Below are 24,027 nucleotides of genomic sequence, written 5' to 3'. Positions count from 1 at the left end.
GTAGATTGAAAAAAGAAGGGGCCCAAGGACAGATCCCTGAGGAACTCCAACAGAGAGCGGGATAGGGGAGGAGGACGAACCATGAGAGTGTACTCTGAAGGTACGATGGGAGAGATAAGAGGAGAACCAGGAAAGGACAGAGCCCTGGAACCCAAAGGAGGACAGTGTGTCAAGAAGTAGGTTGTGATTGACAGTGTCAAAAGCGGCGAATAGGTCAAGGAGGATGAGGATGGAGTAGTGACCTTTGGATTTGGTGAGGAACAGGTCATTGCAGACTTTAGATAGTGCCGTTTCTGTCGAGTGTAGGGGGCGAAAGCCGGATTGAAGCGGATTGAGGATGGCATGAGAGGAGAGAAAATCAATGCAGCGGCTGTGAACGGTGCGTTCAAGTATCTTGGAGAGGAAGGGTAGGAGGGAAATGGGGTGGTAGTTGGAGGGACAGGTAGGGTCAAGAGATGGTTTTTTGAGGAGTGGTGTGACCACAGCATGCTTGAAGGTGTCCTGGACAGTTTCAGTGTCTGGGTACCCAAACAAAGGGACACAGTCGAATGAATTACAAGTTGTTATATCTCTGAACCTTAGCAGAGAAAGGGGAATCTAGGGCGAGAAGTTGGAAGAAACCTCCATGAACCTAAGTTGGGAAAAAAAATCAATTTTACATTGATTTATGCAACCACATATCCACAAAAAAAAAAAATAATAAGATGTTTATTCTTTAATGGACACTAGTTGTGTGTTTGTGTTGAGAGTGGTTTCGAAGAACATTGGTCATTTTTACGTCAGTTATTTGAACAATAAAACTAGAGACAACTGCTTTTATTTGATCTACGTGTAGGTGTTCCTGGGGGGGAGAGGAGGTGGAGTTGTAATGTATGTTTAATAAAAATTTTATATACTGCCCTATCTAAACAAGCAGGTCAGAGCAGTTCATAATAAAATGCAATGTATCACAATGATAAAAAGGGAAAAAAAGGAACGGAATTCCAAAGTAATATAGGACAGAAACTTTCATACCAAGAACATTCATACATGTACATTAGTGTACAGATTGTTGCAGAAACTCTGTCACAAAGAGATTTTTTTCTGAGAATTCCAACACACTTTATGGTAGAGCTGGCCATTCACTATTGCACTTATCAAAAATTTCTTAATTTCAGGATAATTTACATTTTAAGATGCAGTTTGTTAAGAAATATATATCGTTTTTAGATATATGTATAAGTTGTGATGAGGGTAGGATTTCAATGGATGTTTTCAGAAAACCTACAGCTGTCAATAAAGGGTCCTTTAACTAAGGTGCACTAACAGATTTAGCACACGCTAATGATTAGCGCATGTTAAGTAATAAGACACCCATAAGAATATAATGTGCATCTTAGCATTTAACGCGCCTTAGTAAAAGGACTCCTAAGTTTATTGAATATAAGAGTTGTCATAACAGGTCTGTAAAGAACAACTGGTTTCTTAGAATTAAGAGACTAGGCTCAGATTCCACAACTTTTGAAAAGAGGGCATTGGAGATGTGAAGATGTACAGTCGCTTTCTGGATAAAGGATATCCAGCGGACTGTTGATCGGTATTACTGTACAATAGAGCCCAGAGCATGGGAAGACGTGATTTGCTCATACCAAAAAAACAGGATGAGAAGCACATAGTCTGCATGCTACCATTTATGCATTTATCCAGGGACATTACTAAGATCCTGAAAAAAAAACATTGGGCTATTCTTCAGCATCTGGACCACTTTAACAACAGACATCTCATTATTGCACATAAGAGAAGTCACAATTTACATAATTATTTGGTTCCATCAGCTTTACCTATGATTAAAAAGGAGGAGTCTAGGTAGATAGGACACATCAAATGTGGGACTTGCTTTGTATGGTAACATAGAAACATAGTAAATGATGGCAGATAAAGACCTGTACGGTCCATCCAGTCTGCCCCACAAGATAAACTCATTTTACATGGTATGTGATACTTTATACCTGAGTTTGATTTCTCCTTGCCATTCTCAGGGCACAGACTGTAGAGGTCTGCCCAGCACTGCTCTTGTACTATGTTCTGAAGCTAACGTTGAAACCCCTTAAAATTTACACTCCAGCCCACCCATATCTATTCAGTCACGATCAGGGCATAGATCGTAGAAGTCCGCCCAGCACCGGTTATGCTTCCCAATTACCAGCGTCACCACCTAATTTCCGCTAAGATTCCATGAATCCATTCCTTCTAAACAGGATTCATTTGTGTTTATCCCACGTATGTTTGAATTCCATTACCGTTTTCATCTCCACCACCTCCTGTGGGAGGGCATTCCACTTTGGCTTCTAGAAAGTTAACTATCCTTTCTTTCAGCAGTGACTCCATTATTTTTCCTACCATTGATGTGAGACTTACCGGTCTGTAGTTTCCCTCTTCTTCCCTGTCTCAACTTTTGTGGAGAAGGACCACATCCGCTCATCTCCAGTCTCGCAGTACCTCTCCCATCTCTAAAGATCTATTAAATAAATCTTTAAGAGGTCCCACCCTGACCTCTCTGAGCTCCCTCAGTATCCTGGGATGTATCCCATCCAACCCCATAGCTTTGTCCACCTTCAGATTCTCAATTCTGGAATAAGGTATATAGTAAGGCAATTTACCAATTGTGAAAGTAAAGGAGTGGTGTATGCAGGTATTTGCCATTGTAGTTTGGTATACATTGTTAAGACAAAAAGAGAATTCATCAAGAGACTTGTAGAGCATAGGAGTGTGATTAACAGAAGGAAGAGAGGTGCTGGACAGGACAGATGGGGACATGGGGAAGATGGATGGCAGACATGGAGAAAAGAAATACTAAATAGACAGGAGACCTTGGAAAGGCAGGGAAAAAAGTAGAGAAAATCAGAAAACAGTGACACAATTGAATGGAAAAATAAAATGCTCAGTCTACAACGGTAGGAAAAAATATTTTATTTTATTTATGAAGTGGATCATGACAGTCGGGTTATTTTAGTACAGGGGACAGTTGGGGATGGAAAAGGTTACCTGCAGGGATGAGTGGAGACAGGTTAGATTCCAGCTGGGATGGGCAGGGAGGGGATAGATTATAGCTGGGAAGGGTTAGTTTCTGGCGGGGACGGGTGAAATTTCTGTCCCTGTGCTGCAACTCTCTAATTTACACACACCATGTTGCAGAATATGCTTAACAAGTTGTACATGTACATTTTAATTAATTCCAATTAGTGCTGATAATTGCTTGTTAACATCCAATTAATAGCACTGATTAGCTAGCTAAACAATTAAGTTATGTCCATTGTTATAGAATATGCTTCAATTTCCATGTGGAAATTAAGGCACCATATAGAATCCCGAGGTATGTGCTAAGTGCTAATATTCAGTAGATATAACTGGCTATCTCATGTTGAATATTAGCTCTTAGCCAGCTAAGTGCTATTCTACCGGCCAGGAGCTGTTCCAGGCCAATTAAATAGTGCTGAATATCAGGAGTGGGGGGAGAGTGTTTTGTGCTCTTTTTTGGTGTTTAGTTCTAAATTTTGACAGATGCAAGCAGTATGACATCATGGTGACCATCTTTTAAAAGGGACTTAAGGCACTTTCACCATGCTTTTGATGGTGTGGCTCCTGTTGGGAGTAAGGTCACTGCATTTGATGTTTGCTAATTTCTTGGGAGGCTTTTTTAAAATGTTTTTTTACATGTTAATTGCCTATAGGTGGTCACTACCATTTTGCATGTAATATAGAGTAGTCTACCATTTTGAAACAGAGAAAAATGAAGACCATCTCTGGGAAAGGGTGACTAATATAGCAGATCCAAAATGTTGAGAATGGCCAATTTTTCATGTCATGGGTCCATAAGCAGTCTGAAAAGTTACATGATTTTAACTTCTGTAATTTTTAAAAAAAATGTTCACAAATTATAAATTGTTTGAATAGATTTCACTAAAACCTCATTTTTTTTGTTTTTAGTGAGTTTAGCCATCTTTTCCCAGAGATGGTCATATATGGCCTATACAGTCTGCCCATCTATTTCATCTACTATCCCTTCCTCTCCCCTATAGATCCTATGAACCTGTCCCAAGCTTTCTTGAATTTGGTTACAGTTTTTGTCTCAACTGCCTCCATCAAGAGAATGTTCCACAAATTCACCACCCTTTCTGTGAAGAAATATTTTCTTAGGTTACTTCTGAGTCTGTCCCCTGTCACCTTCATCATATGCTCCCTTATTCCAGAGTGTCCTTTCAGTTTAAAGAGGCTCGCATCCTGTACATTTATGCTATGGAAGTTTTTAAATGTCTTTTATCATATCTCCCCTCTCCTGTCCTTCTTCCAAAGTATATACATTGAGATCTTTAAGTCTGTCCCCATACGTTTTATGACACAGACCATTGACCATTTTAGTAGCCGCCCTCTGGACCAGCTCCATCCTGTTTATATCTTTTTGAAGGTGTGGTCTTCAGAATTGCATACAATATTCTAAATGAGGTCTCACCAGAGTCTTCTACAGAGGCATCATCACCTTCTTTTTCCTACTGGCCATTCCTTTCGCTATGCACTGCACCCTTCTAACTTTCGCCATCAACATTTCTGCTTGCTTGGCCACATTTGATCATCACATATGATCACGCCTAAGTCCTGTTCTTCTTTCATGCCTAAAAGCTCTTTGCCCCATAAACTCTACCTTTCCCTCAGATTTTTGTAACCCAAATGCATGACCCTGCATTTCTTAGCATCAAAATCTTAGCTGCCAAATTCTGGACCATTGTTCAAGCCTTACTAGGTCCTTCTTGTTATCCACATCATCAGGGGTGTCTTCCCTATTGCAGATTTTGGTATCATCTGCAAAGAGGCAAACCTTACCAGATAGCCCTTTAGCAATATTGCATACAAAGATGTTGAAAAGAAGCAGCCCAAAAATCAAACCTTGCAGTACACTACTGATAACATCTCCTTATTCAGAGTGAGCTCCATTTACTACTACCACCCTCTGTTGTCTTCCACTCAACCGGTTCCTAACCCAGTCAGTCAGTTTGATGCCCATACCGAGGGCACTGAGTTTATTAGTCATCTAAGCGGAACCGTATCAAAATCTTTGCTAACATCTAAGAACACCCACATCTAGTGCTCTCCCTCGATCCAACTCTGATCACCCAGTCAAAGAAATCAGATTTGTATGACAAGACCTGCCTCTAGTGAAACCATGTCACCTCTTGTCCTGCAATCCATTAGATTCTAGAAACTTCATTTTATCTATGTAGACATTGTTAGAGTTGTGAGACCTCATTTAGAATATTGTATACAATTCTGGAGACTGCACCTTCAATAAAATATAAACAGGATGGAGTTGGTCTAGAGGCGGTTGCTAGAATGGTCAGTGGTCTTCATCATAAAGCATATGAAGACAGGCTTAAACATCTCAATATGTATGCTTTGGAAGAAAGGCGGGAGAGGGAAGATATGATAGAGACATTTGTGTATACTTATGAAGAAGCAGTGTGTTTTAAGCATGTAAAATATATTAGATATTTTCCTGCATTATGTCTGAAGTGTATTTCTCCTGTTTGACCAGCAGATGGTGCATGTTTATGCTAAGTTGTTACAGAGGACTGACTTCACTTTCTTTATTTGGCACACAGATAATAGGAAGTGTCTGTAGTGATCTACCCAGTTTTTATTTGAAACTTGACTGTTCTGGGTTTTGATTGACCTGGAGTTTTGAAAATTACTCCGCAGATGCAGGCTGTTGCTTCAATCTTAGCCAGGAAGAAAGAGAGATAGATCTCTTTGCTGAGGCTGGGTGAATTATATGTCCTGATCTTCCCAGGTACTGTTTAGCCAGTATGCAAATGTTTAGTTAGTTTTCTAATTGATCCATTTTCAGTTACTTGTTACTGTTTGCTATTTGCACGTTTTTGTCCACTGTTTCAAGTTCTGAAAATAAATACAATTGTTTGTTTGTTCTGCCTGTCTGGACTGATAAAGAATCCTGGTGGTTTGTGTGTTGGGTCTGTGAGTGCTTTCTGGGAACTGTGGGACCACTGGGAGTGTGGCTACAGTAACCTAGAAATCAGTGAGGATAATTGGAGAGCAGGACACTCACCCTGAGACGGTTGTGACCCAGTTGGTGGGAGGAGGGTGCTAGTGTAGAGCACAAGCAGCAGGTGTAGGTGGACCTGAGCTGTACTGGGAATAGACCCTCTAAGTGGCCACAGGGTAACCCCAGGCGGGTGGCTAGGTGTTTTATGATACTAATTATAATTTTCTTTGTGTTATTTGGGGTTTTACTGATTATCAAAATATTTAATTGCTATATTTTTATTTTCACTATTTTCATTCTTATATTTTTGTTTTCAACAATATTTTTAGGAAGACTTTGAAAGTACATGTATGTTTATTTGTAGGATCCCTTGTATCTCTGTACAACTGTTGTTTTCTGCCTTCATTAAATTTGAAATAATATTTGGATGCATTGGTAGTGTTAATTCATAAAATCACACGATGCATCTAAATGGAACATTCTCAACAGATATGTGATAAAACTGTCCACATTTATTATATTCAGAATCAATATAGAGGAAAGTTGTTGTATAAAGTGTTCACTGTACACTTCACCTTTAAAACATTGTGCATTTACAATAAGCTGCTTGTTGGCATGCAGTAAATTACATTGTGCTGCACTTCTTGAGTGTGCTAATGTTCTTAATATGGGGCCCTTTGCCACATTCATGACTGCTTCATGCTGTGTGTGTATAGGCTGGGATATCTGGCACTAAATTCGAATGGAGTTTTATGACATCAAAAAGTTGTCTCCCATTACATATGAGAACTTTGATGATAATGATTAGTCTAAGTAGTTTGTAATATAAAGAAGAAGGTAAGTGAAAGCACTTTTCTAAATGTACAGCTAATGGCCTCCTAGGACTCCTTTAACATGTTATTGATCATGAAGGTTGGAGAAAGAGGGGGAGTGTGAAAACTCCCAAACATACCAAAGAATTTCCAGGATCAAACTGTGTATATTGTTACAAAAATTGCCAGCAGCTGATGTTATAGTAAGAGTATTTTTCTGGAGACGGGAAGGTGGTAGAACTAGAGGACATGAATTGAGGCTGAAGGGGGGCAGACTCAGGAGTAATGTCAGAAAGTATTTTTTCACGGAAAGGGTGGTGGATACGTGGAATGCTCTCCCTTGGGAGGTGGTGGAGATGAAAAAGGTAATGGAATTCAAACATGCGTGGGATAAACACAAAGGAATCCTGTTTAGAAGGAATAGATCCACAGAATCTTAGCGGAGATTGTGTAGCAACGCCATTAATTTGAGAGTAAAACCAGTGCTGGGCAGACTTCTACGGTCTGTGCCCTGATCATGGCTGAATAGATATGGATGGGCTGGAGTGTAAATTTTAAGGGATTTCGACGTTAGCTTCAGAACCTTTAGTACAGGAACAGGGTTGGGCAGACGTTTACGGTCTGTGTCCTGAGAAAGGCAGGGACAAATCAAACTTGGGTATACATATAAAGTATCACATACTATGTAAAATGAGTTTATCTTGTTGGGCAGACTGGTTGGACCGTTCAGGTCTTTATCTGCCGTCATTTACTATGTTACTATGTTACCATATTGGAAATATTTGTACTTGTCAGTATTTTTGTGATGTATATATTTGGTTTGTGGCAGCACAGATCAAAAGTTTTGTAGAGTGATGTTTATGGGGTGCAGAAATCCAAATCAGTTGTATGCTGTAGGGAGGGAGAGGCTGAATACATGGACAAAGATAGGGACTCTGGGTTTTAGTGTCTGAGGAACTCAAGTTGGTAAAACAATGTGATAAGACATAGAAAGACGCTCAGTTGCATAGAGAGGAGCATAACCATCAGAAAGAAGGAGATGATAATGCCCATGTACAAGTCATCAGTGAGAACGACTTCGAGTACTGTGTCCAGTTTTGGAGACTGTATCTTCCCAAGGACATAAAAAAGACCCAAAGCCATTCAAAGGAAAGTGAGCAAAATGGCATGGGTCTTCACAAGAAGACATATGAAAGATAATTGAAGACTTAAATATGTATACCCTGGAGGATAGGAGGGGCAGTAGAGATACAATATAGACATTTAAATTCATAAAAGATATTAATGAGCTGATCCAAGATGGCCATGCATACCTGAGGAACAGCTGACTTCTTCTCCCTTACCTTAAAGAAATGCCTAAACGCCGGGGTAAAGCAGCGGTTCAAGCCTCCCCGCTGCTGGTATCCCCAGGAGTCTGAGGGCTGGAGGAGAAGTCGGGAGCGGTCCCATAGGAGACGCCAGCTTGAGAGAGGAGGTAATGACGTCTCCTGGGCTTGAGACGACGCTGAGCCCCGACAATAGAGCTCCTCCCCCGCAACCACAAGGCTCAAGCTCTCCCCTTTCTGAATCGATGGGGCTGACTCTGGGAAGCAGGCAAGGCACCAGTTCGAGTGAGGCTCATTTGCAACAGGGGGAGATTGGAGGAAAAGGACAGGAAGTATCCTCCCAAGAAAACAAGCTTGTAGCAATTGAAGCGGGGGACCTAAGTGCTCCTGAGCTTGAGAGGACAAGTGATTCTTCTTACCCTACGTTGGTAATGTTTCCTGAATTTTTGAGTAAGAAGCCTGAAGAGGTAACCTTAGACTCTTTATGGTCATTAATTTCTGATTTAGGTAAAACTTTGCTTACACAATCTACTACTCTCACACAGAAACTCTCTCATGTAGAACAGAGAGTGGGAAAAACTGAGGTTAAAGTTATGCATGTTCGAATGGAACAAGTTGAAAAGAATTTCTTAAACATTCAAAGTGTACAGACTTCAATGGTCAAGGATATGTCTAATTTGAGGAATAAATCTGAAACTATCTTCGTTTTCTAAATTTTCCAAGGGTTACCTTGGTGAGGCCCTTGGAAATGTTGAAACGTTATATGAAAGAAGTTTTTGGAATTCCAGAAGATAAATTTCCTCCTTTTACACAAGTTTATTATTTACTGAAGAAAGTAATGGAACAACAGCAAAATTCTTTGGATGTTTCCACTATATTGGATACTTCAGATTAGCAGGAGGCGGGTTGGGCTCTGAATAGGGAGACACAGACCACTTTGTTTGTAGCATTCCATGTGCTGGACCTGAACCAAAATACTACTAAGTGATTTCTGATTATTTTATTCTCAACATTTTGGCTTTAGGTTTAGCTACCTGATATTCTCTTTCATTTAATGCTTATTGCTTAATTAATTTATCCTGTGAATCTGTATTGTGATGCACTTCTCTGTCTTCTAACCCTGCCTCCCTCCCAAAAAGACAAAAACAACAAACAAAAAAAATAATACGCTCTTTCTTTTCCTGCCTAGCTCTGATAGAGGATAGGCTTTTCTAACTTTACTAAAGGAAAGTTATATTCTAGTGGAATTTGAAAGTTAAATCAACTGAAAAGTCTTTGATCAGACTGTAGCATTTCTGGTCATACCTAGAGAACTTTTTTTGATACAGCACTTGGTTGTCTCACTAGGACTTATAGAACAATCTTAGCAAATCATTTCTTACCAACACAGCAGGAAGTGAGACTAAACAAGAAACCAAACAGAAGATAAAAATTCCACTGAAATGTAGATGGAAAGCGATAACCACAAATGCTTGCAGTCTAAGCAATAAAGTTCATGACCTTCAAGCCCTGATGTTGGAGGCATACTTAGACGATCCTGCAATCACGGAGACATGGCTCAATGGTTCCCATGAATGGGATGCAAACATACCAGGCTATAATCTATTTAGGAAGGATAGAGATGGTCATAAAGGTGGAGGAGTAGCTCTGTGAGAAATTATATCGCAGCGACTGAAATGACAGGGACCTGGGGAAAGGAAGAAGCAATATGGATCACCTTAAAAGAGATGATAGAACCTCTGTCCACATGGGTGTTGTCTACAGACCTCTGACACAATTGGAGGAACTAGATAAAGATCTGTTCACAGATGCTCAAAAGCTGGGAAAGAAGAGAGAGGTGCTGTTGCTGGGAGATTTCAATCTGCTGGATGTAGATTGGAAGGTTCCATCTGCAGAATCGGAAAGAAGTAGAGAGATCGTGGATGCTTTTCAAAGTGCTCTGCTCAGACAAGTGGTGACGAAACCCACGAGGGAGGGAGCAATGCTGGATCTGGTGCTCACAAATGGGGATAGTGTGTCAAATGTCCGAGTGGGTGCCCACCTGGGCAGCAGTGACCATCAAACAGTTTGGTTTGATATGACGACTGAAGAGGAGGGCGGCCAATCAAAACTCAAAGTCCTGGATTTCAAGCATGCTGACTTTAGTAAAATGGGGTTATACCTGAGGAAGGATCAGGCGACCCTCAGGGGAAGGAATGCTGGCTTCGGCATAACCCCTGGTAAGCCTTTCCTCAGCTGAGAGGTGCCCAGCTCTACCACCGGCTGCCTTTCAGGTGCTGTGGAGGACTTGCAGCTCATCTGCATATCCTTACAGCCTTCTCTGGGGTGACACCCAGGTCCACTCCGATCCACCCAGGGCCTCCGCTCTAGGTGCCCAGCACTCCCACCAGGTGCTGTGGAGGACTTGCAGCCCTTCTGCATTTCCTCACAGCTGTATCCGGGGTGACTTGAGGTCCACCCCGAGCTTCCCAGGGCCCTCGCTCCAAGTGCACAGAGTCTCCAGGTGCTTTTTGGCTAGGATTCCTTTAAACACTATCACTCCCTATGCCTTAGCTGCTGCCTGCTGTCCCTGTCCTAGCCTTCCTGCCTTCCTCCTCTACTCCTATCACCTTAGCCACTTGACATCTACCCGCATCCACCTTAGCCCCTATATATGGCCCCTATACACATTCTCTTCATCGCCCCGTCCCTTCCTAACCTCTTCCCCCTCCCCTTCCACTGTCTACCTCAGGAACTCACTGCCCACCCTTGTCCCCTCCCGTCCTGCGCATTACTCCCCTACCCTACCTCCCCCACCCCCCACCACCTCCCCAGCTTTCCTGCCCCCCTCGTCATTCCTAGCTCTCAACCTTCTACACTTCCTCCCCACCATTAACCCATCCCCATTCCTCCTTAACACATCCCGTCTTCGTCATCTTCGTCGACCCCCCTCCTCCGCACTCTCTTACTCCTTCTCCTACTTTCCGCAGGTGACATCAATCCCAATCCAGGTCCCCCCCACCCCTCCTCTCCATATCCACATAACCGATCCAGGAATGCCTCCAATCTCATCTCTATTCCCCTTCTCCCCCCCGCTTCCCTCCCCTTCTCTTGTGCCCTATGGAATGCCCACTCAGTATGCAACAAACTGGTGTCCTGTACCAGTGACTTCACAGTGAGAATCCTGAAAGGTAACTTTAAAACCATACAAGAACGTAAGACCTTTGAAGTCAGAATGATTGAATATTTTAACACCCAACAGAAAGGACTTAACAAGGATCTGGGGTTCCTAGCCCATTATAAACCATAAAGCTGTATGTCTCTGTTGATCACCCTCCCCTCACCTATCCACACCCATCCTGTTAGAATATCAATGATATGCTTTGATGTCCCCATGCATACCTCCTACCCACCCCCATCCTCCCACCCTGTCAGACTGTCATAGTAATGCTTGAATGTTTTCACTTATATACACTGTCAGCTAGCACATTTGCTTATTTCCGATCTGAGGAAGAAGGGTGACCTTCGAAAGCTAATCAAGAAATGTATTAAGTTATGTCCAATAAAAAAGGTATCATCTTATTTTCTTTTCCATGTTTTATTTTGTTTGATTTCTATTGATAACCTTAAGAGTGGACTAACACGGCTACCACACTCCTCTACTCTGGTTTGTAATAAATTTACTGCTTTGTAGCTTCATCGCATGCTCCCTAGTCCTAGTATTTTTGGAAAGAGTAAACAAATTATTCACGTCTACCCGTTCCACTCCACATTATTTTATAGACCTCTATCATATCTCCCCTCAGCCATCTTTTCTTCAAGCTAATTCTATAAAGGGAAATGGGACTTGATATACCACCTTTCTGAGGGTTTTGCAACTACATTCAAAGCAGTTTACATATATTCAGGTACTTCTTTTGTACCAGGGGCAATGGAGGGTTAAGTGACTTGCCCAGAGTCATTTGGTACCAAGATTCTGTTATAGACCACTAGCATTGGTGTGCCCATGTTTTGGTGCACCATCTTACGCCATGTCAGTGGCCGGTATAAAAGTCAGTGTGCCTAAGTTTACCAAGTGAAGTGGTCTGAGAACCTAGGGGAACTGGGTTTGATTCCCACAGTAGCTTCTTGTGACTCTGGGCAAGTCACTTAACCCTCCATTGCCCCAGATACAATAGATTATGAGCTTACTAGGAACAGAGAAATATAAACTGCTTTGATTCTACCATAGAAAGCATGAACATACTAGAAAAACTATATTTTCTGTACAGGGCCCAGAACACTGGAATAGGCTACCATCTGCTTCTCCACCATACTTCCCTTCAAAGTTTCAGAATGGAACTTAAGACCTTCTTGTTTTTTTTTAGACATGTTCTCCTAATCCTCCATTTATTCACACTCCCCTTTACTCAGCAACTGTGGAGGGTGAGCCTGACTGACTGCAGAGTTTAATGCTCCTCCCCCTTTTTTTTTTACAGTCACCTCTTTCCTTTTTGGATATTGTAGTTCTGCCCCTCTCCCTCCTGTGTCCTGTTTTGTCCATGCATATGCGTTAAACTGTTCTGATGTAACTTTTAGTATGGAAGCCACCTAGACATATCAAATCCCATTACCCTTATGGTAGTCTATAAAGTACTCATGTAACTGAGAGACATGCCTATGCTCTGCCCATGTGTATGCCCACTTACCGGTGAAGATGTATTTTCAAAGTACTTAGACTTACAAAGTTTCATGGGATGGGAGTAACCAGTGAGGTAATTAAATTTGCTGACGACACAAAGTTATTCAAAGTTGTTAAATCACGAGAGGATTGTGAAAAATTACAAGAGGACCTTACAAAACTGGGCATCCATATGGCAGATGACGTTTAATGTGAGCAAGTGCAAAGTGATTCTTGTGGGAAACAGGAACCCGAACTATAGCTACATAATGCAAGTTTCCACATTAGGAGTCACCGACCAAGTGTGGCAATACTTATGTACTTATAACTTTGTAAGTCTAAGTGCATTGAAAATAAGCCCCTTGGGGTGCTAGGGCACTACATTACAGAATGGCACCTAGTGCACACAATGGAGCATATTTTCAAAGCACTTAGACTTACAAAATTCCATAGGATACTATTGGGCTCATTTTCAAAAGAGAAAAACGTCCAAAAAGTGGCATAAGTCTGCATTTGGATGTTTTTCTCACAAAAACATCCAAATCAGCATTTTCGAAACCTAATTTTAGACTTTTTCTCTGAAGTCCGCCAGAAGTGCGTCCAAATCTTAAGGGGATGTGCCAGGTGCATATTCAGGGTGGAACTTAGGCATTCCTAAGACTTAGAGACATTTTTCAACCATAATGGAACAAAACAAAACCGTACAGGACTAAAACTTAAGATGTTTTGAGCTAGACCTGTTTTTATTACAAATAAGGCACAAAAAGGTGCCCTAAATAACCAGATGGCCACTGGAGGGAATCAGGAATGACCTCCCCTTATTCCCCTAGTGGTCACTAACCCCTTCCCCCCCCCCCCCCAAAATGTGATGAAAAACATTACTTACCAACCCCTAAGCCAGCCTCAGATGTTATACTCAGGTCCATTAGAATAGCATGCAGGTCTCTGGAATAGTCTAGTGTTGGGTGCAGTGCACTGCAGACAGGTGGACCCAGCCTCCTACCTCCCCCTACCTGTTACACTTGTGGAGGAAACTGCGAGCCCTTCAAAACTCATCAGAAACCCACTGTACCCACATATAGGTGCCTCCTTCACCCGTAAGGATATGGTAGTGGTGTACATTTGGGGGTAGTGGGTTTTGGGGGGGGGGGGGGGGCTCAGCACAAAAGGTAAGGGAGCAATGGTGAGATGTGTACCTAGGAGCATTTTATGAAGTCCACTGCAGGGCCCCCTAGGGTGCCCTATTGCTGTCCTGGGATGTCAGGGGTACCAGTCTACTAAAAATGCTGGCTCCTCCTACATCCCAATGGCTTGATTTTGTGTGTTTTGCACTTGGATGTTCTTTTCTCGAAAATTGACCAAAAAACAAAACGTCCAAATCAATCACAAAACGTTGTTTGGAACAGTATTTTTGAACACAAAAGATAGACGTTTTTCTTTTTTGAAAATGACCTTCTTTCCTATTCGGATTTTGGACGATTTTTGTAAAACATCCAAAGTCGGTCTTAGACATCATATCGAAAATGCCCCTCCATGTAACTTTGTAAGTCTAAGTGATTGAAAATGTGTGCCCTCCATAGTTCACCAAAACCCTACTGTACCCACATACAGGTGACCCCTTCACCCATAAGGGTTATTGTAGTGGTGTACAGTTGGAAGGCTCAGCAGACAAGATCAGGGGGTAACAGTGAGATGTGTACCTGGGAGCTTTTATATGAAGTTCACAGCAGGATGTCTAATGGCTCGATTTTCTACGTTTTCCTCTTGTACGTTTTTTCCCCGAAAATGGACCAAAAAGATAAACGCACTGAGCACAAAACCATGTAGCATGTGGCCATTTTTAAAAATAAAGATAGACATTTTGCTTTTTTGAAATGGCCATATTTCCTATTCGGATTTGAGACATTTAGTGCAAAACATCCAAAGTTCAACTTAGATGTCATATTGAAAATGCCCCTCCACATATAATTAAACAAAAGCAAGCAATATCTGGAATACACACTTTCAAATAATTGTAAAAAAAAAAGTTTCATAGAGGTAAACACAATATATGACAATCAGAGTCCATTTGTTAAGTTTTCAATAACATGCTATGACATGCTTTATTTTCTATATATAAGCTTTACAACTATTGAAGAAAATACAAAATGATGATACTATTGTGTTTATACATTGCCAGTAAGTCCAGGTTTCTACCAAAATGTATTATTATATGTGAAATACACATATATCATGGTTTTGGCATAATACAATATTTACACTCTTAGAAAGCAACATTGTAAGCCATAGTTTAAGTATTATACAGAGATGTACACAGATCCACATCAGATCATATTACATTGTATTCCAAAACTGCTTTCTTCCATGGATAAGAGAGAGATTATTTTTTAAGCAGCTTCTTCAGCAGAGCAATCAATGCCTGCATAGGTAAACTTTTCATAAAGTGTAGTATTCACATAGGTCTGAAAGGAACAAGAAAGGTTGGCAGTTAATATAAACAGAATGGAGTGCAGTTTATATTTCCTTCTGCCTCTGTACTTTTACTGCCCAGATTGATCTCTGCTTTTCTCCTGGTCTCTAGCCTTGGTAAAACTACAGCTATTCCCATAATCAGACTGATGCAGAAAACCTGAATCAAAGACTCTTGCCTTTGTTTTCCTCAAAATCATTGGTTTACCTCCCATTAATCCGAGGGTGGGCCACTGTGGTCCTCGAGGGTCACAACTCAGTCAGGTTTTCAAGATTTCCACAATGAATATGCTTGAGATTGATTTGCATGTACTGCTTCCATTGTAAGCAAATAGATCTCTTGAAAACGCGACTGGGTTGTGGCCCTCAAGGATCATGGGTGCCCACCACTGCATTAAACTGACTTTCCAGGTTACTATAAGATTCTTCGCAGTTGAAAGGCTCAAAGGAAGATTTCCCTTGAAATCTTAGTTCAAGTATAAAATGAATGAGGGCACAATACAGACTATTGTAAGCTCTGTCGAGCAAGGATTGTCTCTTCATTTTCAAGTGTACAGCGCTTTGTACATCTAGTAGCGCTATAGAAATGACAAGTAGTAGTAGTACTATGTACTATTCTATAAAATAGAATTGCAAGGGAGTGTACCCATGAGCGGAGCATGGGAGGGGTGTAGGCCTGTCTACAACTTACACATGTGCTTACATTAGTGCTGACTTAACAGCATCTTGGTGCATAAATGCCATTATAGAACTGGCACTCAGCATTGGCACACCTACCTCAAGGTGCCCAGTTATAGAATTTCAACATTAGTAAACTGGGTCCATATTGTAGTAACCATATTAATTGTGGGGAACAGGTTCCTTCTTCTGGTTGTACCCTTGTAGTCTTGAAAGCTTATGTTCAATATTTATGAATAATTTTGGTGTTGATCCAATGAAAGCAAAAAATGTAAATGCACGGAACCTTACCTTTCTTTCTTCTAACATCCTGTTCAATGACACCAGTATCTGAGCAAATGATGGTCGTTCATATGCCTTCTCACGCCAGCACTGCCTCATGAGGTCATACCTTAGAAAACAAAAGTATTTCAAATCTAAATATTCTGTATTATCTTCAAAGTTTATTTACATATAATAATCAAGATCTTCAGTCAGAATTAGACAGAAAATGCCATTTTGTGTTGTTTTCTCAGCTTTCCTGTGCTGTTCTTTCATTTAAAGGTATGAAATGTAAGTGTACTGTTACAGCAGCAGACTATTAAGTATGTTCTGCCCATTTACATGGAGGCAGGTTGTTTGTTGTTTATGAATATAAATAAAGTATTGTCTGTAACAGATTCATTGCCTGTACCTTTAATTTAAGGTTGTGCCCTTGAATTACAAATTCCTGTAATCTTGTACTTCTCTGTAATATGATCTTCCAGAGCAAATGTCCCAGATCCCTGTGTCTTATGGGACTCTTCTTATTGGTTTGCCTTGTTCTTCTGTATATGCTGGGCTAATTGTCCCCCTTTCTCTCTCCAAACGTTAGTCTGCAGCATTCTCCTCTGTGAACAGAATCTGCCCAGGGCCGGTCTTAGGCAGGGGCAACAGGGGCAGTCGCACAGGGCCTCGTGTTCCCAGGGGCCCTGCGGTGGCCTTGGCATCTCCCTCCTTCTCCCTACTATTGTATAAATAGGAGAGGAGATACAATAGTGGGGGGTGGGGGGATGCACGGTGATCTAAGCTTTGTCTCTCCTCCCCCGAGCCGCAGGGTGCCCTCCCAGCACATACCTCAAGCCACCCTGGTGGTCTAGTGGATTCTTTGGGGCAGGAAGATCCCCAGTCTTTCCTGCCCTCTTGCTGCTGCATTTCTTTTAAAAAATGACTTCACGAGACTTCCAGCGGTGGCCTCACGAGACTTCCGCTGAACAGGGCCCAGCAATTGCAAAGACCGGCCCTGAATCTACTTATGCTGTACTTTGCTATATGACTCCCATTCAAGCTACCATGATGCTATTAAGATTTCAGCAGTGTAAAAGTATATGCAGCATTATTTTCACTGTGTTGCTGAATTCCTTCCAGCTTCTCTCTTACAGGGAAAGAGAGCAGGTTGAGAACAGACTCCCAGTTTGCAAGGCAAAAGCTCATGTCCAGCACATCTGAATTGTAAGTTATGTTTCCTTGTTTGATTACTACATTAAAGAAGATTTTGGTTCAAGAGTTCTAAGTCTTCTCGTAGTGAAGTTCTGTACTCTGGTTTAAGCTGCATGCCATTCGTGCCAGGCCATTGAAAGGGCAGAACAAAGTAAAAGAAGATTTATGTAACAAAAAGTGAGTACAACATGCATGTTAACATTTCATAACCTCATGCATTATAAAAAAAAAAAGTAACTTACTGCAATAAGCAAATAATATGCAAGTGCATCAAGAGTTAAAATACAGTATGCCAATAAAAATGTGTGCAAAAATGCAAGTAAAAGGTGAACTAACTTTACTGCACCGTTTCACATTGGAAGATCAGCTAAAAATGGTAGTAAAGCCCTATCTTTGTTGCAGGTGGAAGTTAAGCCTAACTAGCAACTCTAACCATTGAATTAATGGGACCCCTAGCCAAAAGGGATCTGCCCTCGGATGAATAAGATAGTGAGTGGGTGAAAGTTACGTTGGGCTGGTTAATAGATGGGTGAGTATGTGGAGGGGTAGGTAGTCGAATAAGAGTAATTAGGCAGACGGGGGTGGTATTGAGTGGAATTCCTAGAACAGAGAGTTCTGGCTTGAACATCCCTGATTTGGATATGCCACTACTTGGCTCATTTTTAAGGACTGAAATTTTAACTCTTGAAGAAAGACGGAATAAAGTTAACTCATATTTCTGCTGATAGGTTAAATCTATGGTGCTGTGTCAGCATAATTCTGAAACCTGGTGCTCCTGGTGATGTGGCCCACCAGAAAGCAGAGTTCAGGACCCTGCAACCAGGAACTCCAGGTCTGGGACTGCACTGGCATAGCACCATAAACAAACACTAGTGGAGGAGTGGCCTAGTGGTTAGGGTAGTGGAATTTGGTCCTGAGGAACTGAGTTTGATTACCACTTCAGGCACAGGCAGCTCCTTGTGACTCTGGGCAAGTCACTTGACCCTCCATTGCCCCATGTAAGCCGCATTGAGCCTGCCATGAGTGGGAAAGCGCGGGGTACAAATGTAAAAAAAAATAAAATAAATAAAAATCTACCGTGGATATTGGAATGTTTTCCAACCCTCATCGCTCAGAACGAGGGGTCACTTCTACATCCCAACCTCCAGTCTCTGGCTCTCACGGCTTGGATGTTGAGAGCTAGAATTTGCCTCCTTGGGTCTTTCAGAGGGTGTCTCCCGAGTCTTGCTTGCTTCTAGAAAAGATTCCACGAAGAGGTGTTACTCTTTCAAATGGAGGAGATTTGCCATCTGGTGTGGCAGCAAGGCCCTAGATCCTCTTTCTTGTCCTACACAGACCCTGCTTGAATACTTTCTACACTTATTGGAGTCTGGCCTCAAAACCAACTCAGTACAGGTTCATCTTAGTATGATTACTGCCTATCATCGCCATGTAAAGGGTAAGCCTATCTCTGGACAGCCTTTAGTTGTTCGCTTCATGAGAGATTTGCTTTTGTCAAAGCCCCCTGTCAGACCTCCACCAGTGTCATGGGATCTCAACATCGTTCTCACCCAGCTGATGAAAGGTCCTTTTGAGCCACTTAATTCCTGCCACCTGAAGTACTTGACCTGGAAAGTCACTTTCTTGGTGGCTATTACTTCAGCTCATAGGGTCAGTGATCTTCAGGCCCTGGTAGTACATTCACCTTATATCAAGTTTCATCACAACAGAGTAGTCCTCCGCACGCGCCCTAAGTTTCTGCCAAAGGTGGTGTCGGAGTTCCATCTGAACAAGTCTATTGTCTTGCCAACATTCTTTCCCCGTCCTCACACCCGCCCTGGCGAAAGCAGTTTGCATACCTTGGACTGCAAGAGAGCATTGGCCTTTTACGTGGAGCGGACGAAGCCCTTCAGACAGTCCGCCCAGTTGTTTGTCTCTTTTGATCCCAACAGGAAGGGAGTCACCATCGGAAAACGCACAATCTCCAATTGGCTAGCAGATTGCATTTCCTTTACTTATGCCCAAGCTGGGGTGACTCTTGAGGGCCATGTCACGGCTCATACAACACAACCCACAACCCAGACGATAATAACCCCGTAACTCACATATCATATAACACTCACATACACACAATGCCCACTCTAAAGAACATCCATAATAACCCACCAACAATACACCAACCCTATATACGACCGACTAACAACTCAACGAACCAAAGACACAATAACCAACCAAAAGGAATAATCCCTGGATATGAACACCACCAACAAAAGGAGGAAAACAACAACAATAACAAATTCAACCACCGAAGAAACAGACAACTAATAAAAATAAACACAGCAAACCTCCCCACAGAACCACACCGCTCAATCCAACTAGGATACATTAATGCAAGATCAGCAGTAAGTAACTCAGTAGATTTACTAGACTGGATCACTACAGATAATTTAGACCTTCTTTTTGTCACAGAAACCTGGTTCCACAGCCCCACTGACCCCGCCATCTTAGAAATTTGCCCACCAGATTATAAAATCACCCACTGGACAAGAAATGGAAAAAGAGGGGCTGGAATAGCCATAATTTACAAATCCGAATTCACCATCACAACCACGGGTGAATCTACCTCTCCACAACTTGAAATTGCCTCGACTAGAATTAATCATCCAAACCTCAACGCAATTCTATTCTACAGACCACCAGGAAAATGGCAAGACTCCCAAACACAACTCATGGACTTCATATCGAACACATGTGTATCTGCCTCAAACATCCTCATAATAGGAGACATCAACCTACACCTTGAAGATGACACCTCAACAGGCACACGAGAATGCAAAGAATTCTTAAAACTCTGGGACCTGCACGCACCCAACAAGCAGCCAACACACAAAAAAGGACATACATTAGACATCATAACACACAAATATGACCCGAACTCAACCATCATACTCACTGACACAAGATGGACACCTACATTATGGTCAGACCACCATAAAGCAAATGTCTCTCTCTACTGGCGAAAAACACACATAAACACAATCAATAAACATGAGCGAACAACATACACCACGAGAGGAAAAATAGACCCCACAACATTCTGGCAACAGATCTACCAAAACGAATGGTCAACAAATGCTGATACCATTCAATTCCTCCAAGAATGGGATGAGTTATGTACAACGACACTAGACAAAATCGCCCCAATCCAAACCAGAATATCACAAAGGAAAAAACCAAACCCATGGTTCACCGAAGAGCTGAAAAAGCTTAAAACACAAGTCAGGAAACTAGAACGCGCTTGGAACAAAAAGAAAGACGAACAAACACTAAATGCCTGGAAGCAACTTCGAAGGAAATACAAATATACCATAAAACAGACCAAAAGATTACATTACAAAACAATAATAGGACCAAACTACAAAGACACACATAAACTCTTCCTTCTTGTGAACAAAGACACTGCAGATGTTGACAACCTTGCGAAATACTTCAAGGAAAAAATTATACAACTACGAACCAAAATACCCGCCAGCCCTATTGACTATGCCACACTTCTAGACTGTCTAGACCCAGAAGACGGAACATACCCAGCAGACAGAACTTGGACCGAATTCGAACTACTATCAGAAAACCTCATCTCCGGAACACTTAAAAGATTTGCCAAATCCCACTGCAAATTAGACACATGCCCAAACAACCTCATGAAATCAGCTCCTCAACAATTCATAATAGACCTAACGAACCACGTTAACTTCATGCTACAAAATGGACTTTTCCCAAAAGAAAAAGGAAAACTTTTACTCACCCCAATACCCAAAGTTACAAAGAAAAGCGCAAGCGAAATAACCAATTACAGACCAGTAGCATCCATACCACTAATAACCAAAATAACCGAAGGAATGGTAACTAAACAACTCACAAAATATTTAAACAAACACTCAATACTGCATGATGCCCAATCAGGATTCCGATCGAACCACAGCACAGAAACAGTATTAATTACCCTTATGATTAAGTTTAAACAAATGATTGCAACCGGCAACAATATACTCCTCCTACAATTTGACGTGTCAAGTGCCTTCGACATGGTTGACCACGAAATCCTATTACACATACTTGAATATTTTGGCATCGGAGGAAATGTCCTAAACTGGTTCAAGGGATTCCTAACCCAGCGGTCATATCAAGTCACATCAAAGTCAACCACGTCTGCTGCATGGACACCTGAATGTGGAGTACCACAAGGATCACCCCTCTCACCAACCATCTTCAACCTAATGATGATCCCCTTGGCAAAACTCCTATCAAATCATAACCTCAACCCATATATATACGCCAATGATGTAACAATATACATCCCTTTCAAAGAAGACATTAAAGAGATCCTCAATGAAATTAACCAAAGTCTACACATCATGAACACCTGGGCAGATGCATTTCTCTTGAAACTAAATGCAGAAAAAACTCAATGCCTGATACTCACTTCCCAGTACAACACGAATGAATTCACCGCTATAAACACACCAAAACTAAACCTTCCAATCTCAGAAACGTTAAAAATCCTTGGAGTCACTATCGACCGCCACCTAACACTCGAAACCCATGCAAAAAACACAACCGAAAAGATGTTCTACTGCATGTGGAAATTGAAAAGAATAAGACCATTCTTCCCAAGATCCGTCTTTCGCAGCCTAGTGCAATCCCTCGTACTCAGCCATCTGGACTACTGCAACTCACTATACGCAGGTTGCAAAGAGCAAATACTGAGGAAACTCCAAACAGCCCAGAACACAGCAGCCAGACTCATCTTCGGAAAAACAAAATATGAAAGTGCAAAACCTACTACTACTACTATTTAGCATTTCTATAGCGCTACAAGGCATACGCAGCGCTGCAGAAACATAGAAGAAAGACAGTCCCTGCTCAAAAAGCTTACAATCTAATAGACCCTTACGAGAGAAGCCACACTGGCTCCCACTTAAGGAACGCATTACTTTTAAAGCATGCACATTAGTCCACAAAATCATTCATGGTGAAGCCCCAGCCTACATGTCTGATCTAATAGATCTACCACCCAGAAATGCTAAAAGATCATCCCGAACTTTCCTCAACCTCCACTTCCCTAATTGCAAAGGCTTGAAATACAAGGCGCTGCACGCGTCAACCTTTTCTTACATGAGCACGCAATTCTGGAACTCACTGCCGCGCAACCTGAAAATGACCTACGAACAAGCCACCTTCCGCAAACTATTGAAGACCCATCTTTTTGAGAATACTTACGGAAAGAACCAAAACACATAAAGCCCACACCCACGGTTCAACAATGCTTCAATACAGCCACTCTGAATTCTCATCCCCTGTAATCTCACCACACTCATACTTCTACTCACAGAAAATGTATGCCTTATGCTTTCTTGTTGTTATGTACTGCCCCTTTTAGTTTCCCGTTGTTCCCCTAATGTTTAACTGCTCGTTTCCATTGTTATATTCCTTAATGATACTCTGAGTTTGTCTCGCTTAACTCCTCACAATGTAATCCATAACTGAGTAGTAACAAACTGTATTTCTATCACTCACAACTTATTGTAAGCCACACTGAGCCCGCAAAAAGGTGGGAAAATGTGGGATACAAATGCAATAAAATAAATAAATAAATACTGTTAGAGCCATGGCTGCGTCAGTGGCTTATTTGAAGTCAGCTTCCATTGAAGAGATTTGCAAGGCTGTAACGTGGTCATCTGTCCACACTTTCACATCTCACTACTGCCTTCAGCAGGATACCCGACGCGACAGTCAGTTTGGGCAGTCAGTGCTGCAGAATCTGTTTGGGGTTTAGAATCCAACTCCACCCCCTTAGACCCAATTTTGTTCTGTTCCAAGCTGCACTCTCAGTTAGTTGTTTGTGGTCTCAGGTCAATCTATGTTATGTCCTCGCCGTTGCGAGGTCCTATTGACCAGTGTTTATAGTTTTGGGTGAGCCTGGATGCTAGGGATACCCCACTTGTGAGAACAAGCAGCCTGCTTGTCCTCGGAGAAAGCAAAGATACTTACCTGTAGCAGGTATTCTCCGAGGACAGTAGGCTGATTGTTCTCACAAACCTGCCCTCCTACCCTTTGGAGTTATTTATTTATATGCTTTTTTATTTAACTGACGAGACATGCTCACGCAACGGGCGGGAAATCTGTCCGCGCATGCGCGGTGCGTGCTGCACACGCGCCAGAAGACTCTGCCAAAACTTTGTTTTTATTTTGCTTGCAAAATACCGATTCTTGGGCCGACGTGGACGTTGACCCACTTGTGAGAACAATCAGCCTGCTGTCCTCAGAGAATACCTGCTACAGGTAAGTATCTTCACTTTTCCTTCATTTAAATGGTATTTGTATGGAGATATGCTTGTTTTAGCGCACATATTTACTCGCATTTTAAAACACCTGGTAGCCATATTGATACCAGAGAAAGTTGGGATTTTTTTGTAGGCTGTAATACCTTTTACTGGCAGTGATTAAAAATTATTTTAAGTTACAATTATTGAGTAAATTGCAACCTATGTTATCTTGGGGTGATTTCCAAAAGGTACTATAAGTACTTTGGATTTCTGTAATATTGTATATTTGGGCCTGCATGTTTCGTGT

General features: G+C 41.7%; 1 protein-coding gene across 3 annotated transcripts in view; it reads right to left on the bottom strand.

The window, feature by feature from the left end:
- Positions 1–14,891: 14,891 nt before the first annotated feature.
- The window catches only part of TEK (TEK receptor tyrosine kinase), a 218,417-nt gene continuing 209,281 nt past the window's right edge, over positions 14,892–24,027 (bottom strand). For all 3 annotated transcript variants that reach the window (XM_030194174.1, XM_030194175.1, XM_030194176.1), the window contains 2 exons: positions 16,249–16,348; positions 14,892–15,272 (listed from right to left, as the gene is read on the bottom strand). In XM_030194174.1, the coding sequence (XP_030050034.1) occupies positions 15,198–15,272; positions 16,249–16,348 (175 nt within the window). In that variant the 3' untranslated portion in view covers positions 14,892–15,197. The remainder of the gene's footprint in view (positions 15,273–16,248; positions 16,349–24,027) is intronic.

Source organism: Microcaecilia unicolor, chromosome 2 (genome assembly GCF_901765095.1).
Source record: "Microcaecilia unicolor chromosome 2, aMicUni1.1, whole genome shotgun sequence".
Lineage (NCBI taxonomy): Eukaryota > Metazoa > Chordata > Amphibia > Gymnophiona > Siphonopidae > Microcaecilia > Microcaecilia unicolor.
Note: the sequence above shows the minus strand (reverse complement) of the source record. Positions and strands in the feature narration are given on the sequence as shown.